This window comes from Pollicipes pollicipes, unplaced genomic scaffold (genome assembly GCF_011947565.3).
Source record: "Pollicipes pollicipes isolate AB1234 unplaced genomic scaffold, Ppol_2.1 Scaffold_7261;HRSCAF=8764_pilon_pilon_pilon, whole genome shotgun sequence".
In the NCBI taxonomy this organism is placed as follows: domain Eukaryota; kingdom Metazoa; phylum Arthropoda; class Thecostraca; order Pollicipedomorpha; family Pollicipedidae; genus Pollicipes; species Pollicipes pollicipes.
Genome location: NW_023597054.1, coordinates 23,675,546 through 23,687,573, shown reverse-complemented (window position 1 = coordinate 23,687,573; position 12,028 = coordinate 23,675,546). Strand labels below are relative to the sequence as shown.

General features: G+C 50.1%; 1 protein-coding gene across 1 annotated transcript; it reads left to right on the top strand.

Moving 5' to 3' along the window:
- The first annotated feature begins 1,233 nt into the window (after nucleotides 1-1,233).
- On the top strand, nucleotides 1,234-11,730 carry LOC119111206 (uridine phosphorylase 1-like). The gene is given in 8 exon segments (XM_037235026.1): nucleotides 1,234-1,321; nucleotides 4,564-4,687; nucleotides 4,989-5,150; nucleotides 6,289-6,474; nucleotides 8,149-8,287; nucleotides 8,501-8,694; nucleotides 11,541-11,603; nucleotides 11,605-11,730. Coding segments are annotated over 8 exon segments (1,026 nt in total). The 5' UTR covers nucleotides 1,234-1,289.
- The last annotated feature ends 298 nt before the right edge of the window (nucleotides 11,731-12,028 follow it).

Here is a 12,028-nt window from a genome sequence, read left to right as displayed (position 1 = left end):
GCACCAAGGTTTAAGCAATTTACAAGGAAATGTTCTTGTCGCGCACGTCCACTGTCTTCGGCGACGAAAGAGAAAATGTGGCAGTTGCCCACGGCTGAGTTTTGACCTCGTGCCGCTACTCTCTCTTTGACAGCCATGGCCATAGCTGTGGGCCAGCCCCCTTACGAGGTATATTTATCTTTGATGCAAATGGTCCACAAGTTAGTTGCCTGCAGATATGCAAAGTTTTGCGCTGCTTTCGCTGCACGATAATGAGGTTATTTGTAGAAAATGTTTACAGGTGGTCGGATTAACCCTCACCCCCACTCACACCCGATCTGATCTGATCTGATCCTCCACTCTGATCTGATCACCGGCTATCTGATCATATCACTGCACTGACCGCGTAATTGCGCAATATGCGTTGTGAACGAAATAGAGCCAGGGAGGCCCGCGATTGCTCAGCGTGTTTCCGTTGGCCGGGCCCCCTGGGTGGGCTACGGACCCGCACGGCCCTCGGATGGCGTGGCGTGATGAAGGCCGGCGGTGCGGGACGCGTTGCGCGACATCAGTCGTTTTCACGATGGATTAATGTACTGCAAAGTTACCAAAAGTTTTAAAAATGTTTCTAGGAATTTCTAGCATATACTCAGCACCCTGACTAGCAATGCATGGTTTGCATGCAGTTCCATTACATGCAACAAGTAAACCATATGTATCCAACTAAGAATTTATTTGTTATATCAAATGACATTAGCAATAGGCATTTCTTCAGCCTATACCCTTAGTTCATCAAAGTTCTAAGACAATAAAAGGCCTGACAATCAGCACTGTGCATGCCATGATGACAGGAGGCGACACAAAATAGCCTAAGCGCCGAGGGCGCCGTAAAGCCTCAGTCCCTCACAACTGCACCAACCTAGCTCCTCGCTTAGCCGCTTGGATTGTTGAACGCACTTGAAGCGGTTGGCCTGGCGACTGTTGAATTCTAATTAGGCACTGTTCCACTAAAAACAGGTATCCGTTAGGATAGGACCCGGGGAAAGCCAATTTCCGCCCCGTGGAACCGGTTTCCAGCCCGTTGGGCGGGTCGCGTAGAATCAGCCAGACCCGTCCGGGCGTGGCGGCGTTATCGCGCCGTAGCATCCGTCCGTCGATAGAGTGCAGGCTAGACGCGTCTGCGCGCGCCGCGTCGACGCCCGCCGGAGCCGCCGCCGAGGTCGCGGGGTCAGACGAAGGTGAGGTGAGCCCCCGTCGACGAAGGCAGAGCCCCCGACGACGGAGAGCGACAGCGGTCGTGACAGCCCGCCATGGAGTGCGACGCCGTGCCACGGGACGACAGGTGAGTGCGTCAATCGCTTTGTCAATGTGTGGTGCATGTTCAGAGTCGGCCGTTTGTTTGTGTCCTTTTAATGCACAAAGTGCCTTGTGATGGTGAAGCTACTTGCTACATAGTAAGTCATATTTATGTAACCTACGCACACGACCCGCACCAAGCATGCGGTGACCTTACCGACTCGCACCAGGCACGCGGTGGCCTCAGCGACCCGCACCAGGCACACGGTGACCTTAACCGGCCTGCACCATGCACGCGGTGACCTTACCGACCTGCACCAGGCATACGGTGACCTTACCGAGTCGCACCAAGCACACAGTGGCCTTACCGACCCGCACCAGGCGCGCGGTGACCATACCGAACACACACGCTGAACAAGCCTATGTGCGCACCCTGTGTACCAACAGCGCATTGCCGCAGATAAATAGCAAGGGCGGTAACGTTTGTTGCTCTGAAATGCATGCAGCTACACAGTGCTCCATTGTACGTCACAAATATCATGCAACTTGACTAGGCTTTGTCTCTGAAAACAACTTGTTGGGCGTCGTTGCCAATCGGAATCAAACTGTTACTGAATCCAATGATTTTTCGACTCACGGTATGCCGGCATCAGCTATCTTATATATTGTATCTTACTGATGTAGTATCTTGTCATTTAACACGGTCAAGGAATATCGATTCCTTGCATTCGATCACACTCACAATTAGTATGGCGTCATACATACTGACACAGGCTGTTCTTCGCTCTTGGCTCAAAGAAAACTTTCAACAGCACCTGCGCGTCAACACGTCATTCGCCTCTCTGAAAGGGCAAACCGCGAATAACCCCCCGTCTTTAGCTGCATGCAAGCTTTTGCCATAATGCCACTCGATACCGATGAACGACGCGAGCCTAAAAGCACGTAGGTTGATTTGCAAGTTACGTTTGATTGGCCCCATGTGGACTTGACACAGCATGCAGAAATTTGACATTTAAGCGTGCACAATGGCCCCGGAGGTGAGAGTCCGTTAGTCCGGCAGGCCCGGCCGGAGGCCCCGGTAGGCCCGGTCGGGGCCTCCCAAGGCCACCTGAAATTCCGTATTCTTTGGATGATGCCGTAAACGAATAAACGTATAAATAAGATACTTGCTTTGCATTCTGTGCAACTTTTTTACGTTTTTCGTAAAACCTTGAATGCAGTGAATGCAGGTCAACCATAGGCCACTGATCTGTGAAAGGCCTGAGGTGATGCAAAAACGAATTAATGCTGCTGTCTACCTGCATAATTTGCAACGATGTCATCTTGAATTACGAAAAATGGAGCGATATTACTGGAGGTCACCTCATTTTACACTTGTCTCATATTCTGGAAAATAAGTGATATATATATATATATATATATATATATATATATGTTCAGACCTATATACTTATATATATATATATATATATATATATATGTATATATATATACACATATATATGTCTGCGTATGTGCGTCAGTCCATGCAAAGTTTTTCCCTCTCTCCTCTCTCTCTCTCTCCTCTCCTCTCTCTCCTCTCTCTCTCTCTCTCCTCTCATCCTCTCTCTCTCTCCCTCCTCTCTCTCCTCTCCCATTCTCTGCTCTCCTCTCTCCTTCATCTCTCCTCTCTCTCTCTCTCTCTCTCTCTCTCACTTCTTCTCTCGCTTTTATATTGTTAAAAACATTGTATACCGACCAGTTAAACCAAAAACTGCTTACGTTGGGCATGTACTGCAAGGCGCCAACATCAGTAATCTAGTGATGAGGGACCTCTTGCATCTCAACTTCTAGTGTTCCAACCGCTGATACCTGTGTTGGGTATTTTGTGTGTGGTGCCTCTATCTTGCCTCGTTCGAACAGTGTGTTTTCGAAGATGTTTAATGAAGGTTAAATTTAATTTAATGTTTTGATTCCGAAAACGATTTCTCTATGGCAGAGAGTCTGTCGCCGGCTGATCAAGGTATCCCATGGCGACATTCTGGACACTACCATTAAACCATCTGCATTTGATTGCAAGCAAGTTAATCACCTTAACTACACTTCGTTATCTGTCTTTTGGAAACATACTACTGAGTTTGCAATCTTGATACCGATATTGCCTTTCTTTGCCACATTGCAACGCTATTCGAGAACTTTTCCCGGACCGTCCTGCAACAGACAGGACAATGTCCCTCTCTTTCAGGGAGCACTCAGCGAATTTTGCGTTTATGTGTGTTGGGCAATGCTGCTTGTACATAAAGTATTTCTTGGTGTCATGCAGACTATGATTTTGTATACAAGATTTGTACATGTATACGTAAAATGTGTGCCGTGACGTAAGTCTGGCCTTGCTCCGTTGTAACATTTTTCTGAGTCATTTTCTTCTCAGGGCTGTTTAGTACTCTACGATTTTTCCTATTTACTAAGATTTTAACCTAATCCCTACCTATTTAGAGTTTCATCCTATCTGGTTTATTCGTTGCTCAACTATCTTTTGATAGGCTGCTGTTCCGAGCTTTATTCGCCCAAAATTAGGAGAGTTCTTGGTGGTGGGACAGGTAACGCCAGATGTTTTTTTTTGTTGGCACTTATCGTATCAAAGTATTGTATTTTTCTTGGAATTGAATGGTGATTGAAGAAAGTGACCCTATTTGACATCCATTTTTCAAGCCTTTCCTCGTGTACAAAACTTCGCCCTTCTCAAAGGCACTCTTTTGCATGCCACTTAGCCATTACCAGCATGAATGAATTCAGCGTAAGCAATCATCGTTCAAGTATTCCAATATAGATGTCTTGTTGCAGTCGGAGAGCTGTTCACGCCCATAGAGCCCACTCGCCACGCAAGCATCACCAATATACCAACGCTGATATATTTACCGATACCGATAATACCGATTCAGCGCTTGCTGTCAGCACCGCGCAATCGAAATAGGGCGCACGCTGTCCAGAGGCGTCAGCTGTGCGGCGAGTGCAGCCGAGCGGCTGCGGCAGCGGCGCCGCTGTCGTTCAGCCAACTGTGTGGCGAGTGCGGCCGAGCGGCTGCAGCAGCGGCGCCGCCGCCGTTCAGCCAGCTGTGTGGCAAGTGTGACCGAGCAGGTGCAGCAGCGGCGCCGCTGTCGTTCAGCCAACTGTGTGGCAAGTGTGACCGAGCAGCTGCAGCAGCGGCGCTGCCGCCGTTCAGCCAGTTGTGTGGCGAGTGCGGCAGAGCGGCTCCAGCAGCGGCGCCGCCGCCGTTCAGCCAGCTGACTGCTCGGCCGCCGGCGGCAGGGATGAAAGCGGCACAGTTCGCCTTCGGAACCCGCACCTGGCCGAGATGGAGTCGGACATTTTATACCACCTGGCGCTGGGTTCGGGCTCGCACGACCTGCAGGCCATGTTCGGCGACGTCAAGGTGGGCTCGGTGGCCGGCCAGCCCCGGCTGCCAGTGCTGCACACGTCCCGCTGCATGCGTAACATAACTATAGTGCGCACATGTAGGACATGGAGCAGGCATCCAAACGTCAGACATGTCTGCTCCTGTTGGCAGATGTTTGCTTTCTGAGTCTGTTTCTGTTCCAAGTGCAGTTTACCTGACATGTAGGTATGCGTTGTCTACGGCACCTTCGCTTTTTATGCGATGCGACTCTATCCGACATCATTCGCTTTCATTGTGCCTCGGCCTCCACGCCTGATTGCCGGCGGCTCGTTTTCAGTTCGTCTGCATGGGAGGTACTCCGCGGAGGATGGAACAGTTCGCTCACTTCATCATGAAGGAGATCGGCCACGTTCTGCCTACGGGGACCCAGCTGCTGGACATCTCGCATAACTCTCACCGATACTCCATGTTTAAAGTTGGACCCGTGATCTCAGTCAGTGTGAGTAGATCAGCCAGCCATTTCTGATACGAATGTATCACTAATCGTGGCAAGGCTAACACATTGTCATCAGTGGTACTTGCAATCCTTTTCAATGCACATCCGATTTTTGTCATTACAACATGCATTAAGGTGGTCCGTGTCATACGCTACGGATTCATTAACGGTGTTCGGTCGACAATTGTGACCTGTTATTCGTGTATGTGCATGAGCCAACGATCGCGGGCTGCGTGTACTGCGGATACTCCACGCAAATGCATTTGCTTGTCCCATTACTGATTTAGAAAGAGATGACAATTTATGCGCCTCCAGTAGCTCTGATCATGCTCTGATTATGACGTGTGATGTACGCACGGTAACAATGGTGCGCAATCTTCCTACGGCAAAACAGAATCTCTACAGGCCGATATCCAGCTGCATTGCGTGTTGTTTAATGCCACTCTTCAACCGGCTTAGACAGACGAAAATGCCAGTTGGTTTGTTTGATGGTTTCCTGTTCAGGGTGTTCATGTTGATGCCATAATGTCCTCAGTTTCCACGCTCTATGTCGACGGAACAAGTGTTACAACCAAACATCAGCTTCTTGCGGCTTGTGCACATTGATAACGTCCAAGCGCGCGCCGGCTGTTGTCCGCCTGTGATACGTACCTGCAGACCGTAGAACTGCGTCGTGTGACGTCACGACATGGCATGTCAAGCCCATGCATACGTCACAGAGGCACAAATGTTCGCTACCAACCTAGCGCTCGATCAATGCAAGTGACCACTGTGCGTGGCTGGCAAGCCCTGGGTCACTGCCCGCCAGGAAATATTTGTCTTGTTGAATAACATACTGACTGTGCAGGGCAAACCCTACACTGCTTTAGGGCAGTACCTATATATATCGGAAGTGGTGTCAACACGATGCCGATAACCAGGCCCTCTTGAAAGTGTTGCCTGTGTAACTTAGACTCTCTGGCCTACCAGACAAATTACTTTTGCTTGAGGGAAGCTTGCTGGATCGTAAATAAGCAGCGGGGCGATTCGCGTATCCGTGATGATATCAGCAACCCATGAATTAGCCATCTCCTGGGGCCTAAACATAATGACCTGTTGTTCGCACGCACACTGGTCAGCTACGTCTCGACTACTATTTCAGCACGGCATGGGCATGCCTTCTGTCGGGATCCTCCTACACGAGATGATCAAGCTAATGTACCACGCCAAGGTGAAGGACCCCATCTTCTTCCGGCTGGGCACGTGCGGCGGCATCGGCATCGAGGGCGGCAACCTCGTCATCACCGAGAGCGCCGTGGACGGCACGCTGCAGCCTTTCCTGGAGCAGGTATGCACCGACGAACGTCAGCTGGCGCGTGGCCTTGGCGGAGAATGGACCCGTGACGTGTGACAGAGGGCGGCGTGACCACCGTCAGCCGGGGCAGCCTGGCCCGAGTCACGTCACGTCACGACACTGCGGTCAGCGGTCACTCCACCGCCACACTGGGAGTCACGACACTGCGGTCAGCGGTCACTCCACCGCCTCCCTGGGAGTCACGACACTGCGGTCAGCGGTCACTCCACCGCCACACTGGGAGCGACGACCGACGAGCGACCTTGTTATGTTGCCGTGTCCTGTTTGTCGCTTCGCAGTGCAAGTTTTCGCCGATGCCATCTGCTTTCTGACTGACGTGCGCCTCTCCCTTCGCTTTGTTGTTGTTTATTGGTGTTTTCGGGCGCGTCGACTGCAATGGTCATGTTGCACCGAACTTCTCCCTTCGCTGAGAGACGTCAAGTTCGGGCATCCAGCAATGTACTCACGCTGGCACTGCGCTGCCGTCCAATGTAAGGCAACTCCGAGATAAACTGCTCATCTTGCCGTGGCACCAACCAGGCTATAATTTTAACGAGGTTTGACTTATGACGGTCTCCTTGGGCCCACAATACCCGTTATGCAGGGGTGTAAATAGGAAATTTCCCGTTTTTTTTTTAGCTATTATCTGTGAGCGGACAATAACGTTTCTTAAAATTTGGTTTTGAGCCATAACGATAGCAGATTAATGGTCTCATCCCTGTATGTATAACGGGTCCTCTGTTCATTGTACCTGACACTATGGTACACTGAGAGCAGATTTTTCCCACGCTGGCGAGTAAGCCCGTCAACTCTAGGTTCTGGAAGGAATAACAAGCAAGCGTGTTTCACTCTCTATCCACGGACTGCAGGTACCCATCCACCACTGGTCAGGAACACTTCTCTCTAATGTAATCCCATCTGCGTTTAATTTAAAAAAAATGTTGAATTTCAAATAAACCAACAATTACGTTGATGATTGATGGGTGATGGGTGACGTGTGATCAGCTTCACACGATAGGGAAATATATCGTCATATCACATGACGTAAACTGGTTATTTCAGGCATCATATACCGCGTGCGAAAATGCAGCTACGTTTGTGTGGCTGCAGGCATCACATGTAGGTTGCGGTATTTGAAATAGGCTTTCCCACCATCCCCCTGACAATAGGACTCGTGCGCGCGCGAGAGCGGGCGATGAACCGAAAACGCAAACAATCTGGTGCTTGATTGCTTTTTGCAGCAACCAGGTATATTCTGAAACATCGCTACCCATCATGCTCCCTATAGGCTCGGGTGATGAATTTGGGAACAGGGGAAGCTGCGCCTCCCCCTCCCTCAACTTCCGGCAACATGTAGCATTAGCTCTTTTGCGGTGACTAAAGGCAAACACAATAGAAGTGACGTTTGATCCCAATCTTGGCAAAAATTCCGCCATCATTGATTAAGGTTGCATTTTCTCTTCTCGACTGCACTTTTATAATTGCACACACACACACACACACACACACACACACACACACACATATATATATATATATATATATATATATATATATATATATATATATATATATATATATATATATATATATATATATACGGTGTGGTGCACTGTCCAGCAGCTCAGAACTATGGTGCTGCGTCAAAGTGAGCCGCTTTCTCTGCAGCCGATCCTGGGGAAGTTGCAGCGTCGCCCGGCGCTGCTGGACAAGGGGCTGGCGGCGGAGCTGAAGGCGCTGTCAACCCCGGATGACCAGTGGCAGACGTTCGTCGGAAAAACGATGTGCACCACGGATTTCTACGAAGGTACAAGCTAAACGAATGCATTTAACCGGATGTGGCGTTAAGCTTTGAACACATTTTAGGGTGGGACTCACGAAAGAGAAAAAGAATAGAAATGAGCAATAAATGATAGACGTGGAGGTAAACAAATGGTGCAAAGTGCAAAACTGGCTTGATGTTCCGCAGCTAGTTGTTGTGAACCACTGCGTTTAATCCATACCCACTTTGCATTCTAAGGTCAAGGCCGTCTGGATGGTGCCTTTTGTGACTACACCGAAGAGGACAAGTTCGCCTTCCTGCGGCGAATCCATGAGGAAGGCGTCATCAACATGGAGATGGAGTCGCTAATGTTCGCGGCGCTGTGTCACCACGCTGGGATCCGCGGCGCCGTGGTCTGCGTCACACTCCTGAACAGGATGAAGGGTGACCAGGTAGGCTGACGTGCAGGAAACTCCTGCTTCCTACTTACGCCCGCTCAATGTCGCAAGCGAGCAAAGTCTGCTTGATCCAGTAAGCTTGATGAAATCGGCGGTTTGCAAAGCAGTAGCGGTTGGCACCTCACTTATACTTAGGCAATCGGCACATTCCATACCGATTTGAAAAACATGCATTGCTAACAACGCAATTCCGATCAATTAGATACACCCAAGTTGTACCGAAACCCTTGCGCGGCTGACAACGGGTTTCGAGATACTCAGCACATTTCGAAATAAGTGCACTAGGACGGACAGACAAGACGGACAATAGGTCCACGCTGCTGTTTACGAGCCCGTATCTTATCATTATGCAATGTCTTTTGGCCGTTGTCAACGGATTCCCCAGGGACCCTGGATTAGAAACATTTGCTTTCATGCAGAACAAGGGCGCAGCCAGGATTTCACCTGATTTTGGAAGGGGCCAAATCTGGTCACAGGGGCCTGAATTTTGGTGTCTCAGAGCGTGGGCGTAACGGCGGTGGGGGAGGAGTCCACAAAGGGCCACGGTGTCCTCCAATTTTACCCATTAGTTTGTAATTCTCGCCATTTTCCCGTCAAAAAAGTCATTCTAAGGTCAGGTTGGCCCCTCCAATTTCCAGTTGAGCCTCCAGCTATGACTGGTCTCCCATCCCGATCCCAGAGATGTGGCTACACCTATGGCTCAGAGTCTGGTGTTTTTATGCTTTAAAAACCTTCCGGGCGTTTTAAACTGCTAAAAAGCGCAGGGCCTTCGACTCAGTAGTCCCCCGCGACCTCAAGTGTGAGAGGGGGAGGGCAGCATAGTTACACCAAAGATGCTGCACCTAGGTCACCGACTTGATTTAAAAAATCAGTAGTTCAAATACGTCGAGACATTCGGTACACATGCTAGTAGCTGCCCCCCCCCCCCCCCCAATTCACTACATTGAGGCCCAGTTGGAAATGTGTTACATAATCCATTGCAAGAAATGCAAAATTTTTACTCAATCGTCTCGTCATCGGTCTTGCAAAGAAATTGTAATCGACTCAAATCGAATCAACATCGACTTCTCTTTGCTTAAGACGGGCGAAAGGGTGACGTCTAGCCCAATAACCTTGATTTTTATTAGTTTGACCACCTCATCGTGTTGACGGCTGCAAGGATAAACTTTGTATCTGACTTATTTCGTCTGCAAAGGAGACGAGTGTTTGAAGTCAAGCTCTAGGTATGCACGGTGTTGGGGCTGTGTCAATGGCATGACATTTTGAGTTACTTAATGGTTGATGGGTGGCAGCATTACTATCAAACAATAAACAAGGACTACTGGCCTGCAACATATCTTTTCCCCCACAAATTGACTGAAAATTGACAGAAAAAGAGAACATGATGATCATGCCAAGTTAATGCATGTACTCACTTTGCGTCAATTTTGCCGAAAATTCAAGTGTTTTTTGGCAGATGATTTTGCGCTGCGCGTATACGTCGTCCCGTGAAGCGTGCCGTGTCCGTCCGGCCGGGCGGGGGCGCCACTTTATATACTCTCGGGAGGGGGATGAGGCCCCCAATGTTGATTTGAGCCTCTCTCAAGCCTCCTCTGAGCCCCGCCAATACTTTATATACTTTCGGGAGGGGGATGAGGCCCCCAACGTTGACTTGAGCCTCTCTCAAGCCTCCTCTGAGCCCGCCAATACTTCTGAGCAAAGATAAGATACTGGGCCAGGTGAATGCAGAGCAATTATCTAAGCCATTGATATACAGGAAGCAGATAGCTTAACACAACACTGTTCGTAGTGTTAATTTTGTACCCAAAAGTATCATGTGGCTACCTAATATTTTTGTCGTGCTTACTACTTCACATGCTTAGCCAGCCGGCAAATGTCCAAGAAGATCAAAAATGATGACGCCTGGACTTGGATAAACAACACTTGATTGCAGTATGTGTCGGCCTTTAAAAGTACAGGGTGGCTCGGATAAAAATTAACGCATGTTTTCCCCGACAGTGGTAAGTGTATATGCCGCATAATCGTGACTGTGGTGGTTATGGAACACAATGAATAACAGCAGTACTCATCAGTGATCACTTACTAAGATTTACTTAGATATTTTTCACACCCTATTCTAAGTTTTTTTCTCGAAAAGGCTGCTAACATGAATTTGAAATGGAAAGTTCTGTTTCCGCAGGAAACAGTTTCAAACCCCCAAAATATTGAAGAAGTACTTTAAATTCTACCTTCGAGGACGCAAATTCGAGTGGCTTAAATCTGGGGAGGAATCGGGTTTTAAGGGTAGGTTAAGTCCACCTTTTCGGTTGAGCCTCCCAACCGATTTGAGAAAGTTACACCCTTGCGGCCGAGCGCGCAGTTCCCGTCCGGTTAAGCGAACAGGTCCCGTCCGGCCGAGCGTGTGGCTTCCGTCCGGTTGAGCGTGCGGTTCACGTCCGATTAAGCGTGCAGTACCATTTGCGACGGAGCGTGCAGCTCCTGCCCAATTAAACGTGCAGTTCTCATCTGGCCAAGTGTGCAGTTCCCATCCGGGCAAGCGTGCATTTCCCGTCCGATTGGGCGTGCAGTTTCCCATCCGGTTGACAATGCAGTGCCATTTGCGGTCGAGCGGGCAGTTCCCGTCCGGTTGAGCGTGCAGTTCCCATCCGGTTGACAATGCAGTGCCATTTGCGGTCGAGCGGGCAGTTCCCGTCCGGTTGAGCGTGCAGTTCCCATCCGGTTGACAGTGCAGTTCCCATCCGGTTGAGCGGGCAGTTCCCATCCGGTTGACAGTGCAGTACCACTTGCAGCCGAGCGGGCAGTTGCCGTCCCGTTGAGCGTGCGCTTCCCGTCCGCCGCAGGTCAAGACAGACAAGCAGCTGCTGATGGAGTGGCAGGAGTACCCGCAGCGGCTGGTGGCGCGTTTACATCCGGAGCCATCTGGGTACAGACCAGGCGGAGCCGCTCGCCAAGGCGCCTGCCGGCATCCGCTGCCTGAAACAGCTCCACCTGACCCGTCAGGCCTCCGAGCATTTCACCAGCTCCGAGTAGACAGGCTGCAAGGGCGGTCTCTGCCCGTGCCACCCCGGTAGCCTCTGCAGCGACGGCCGTTGGCGCCAGGGCCGTCCCGCTTGTAGCACGGCTGTTGAGGCCGGTAGTTCCAGGTGCTTCGGCGACCGCTGGCATCAGCTGTGCTGTCACGGGTACGTGTGCTGCCCTGCTGTCACGCAAATCTGTGCACATGCGTAGCGCTGAGAAAGACCGCCGATACTGTCGACTAGTGCTTGAGGAAGGTCTCGGCTTTATAGTGAGCTTTGGTTTTATGATCTTTTGCAATACCTGACCGTGC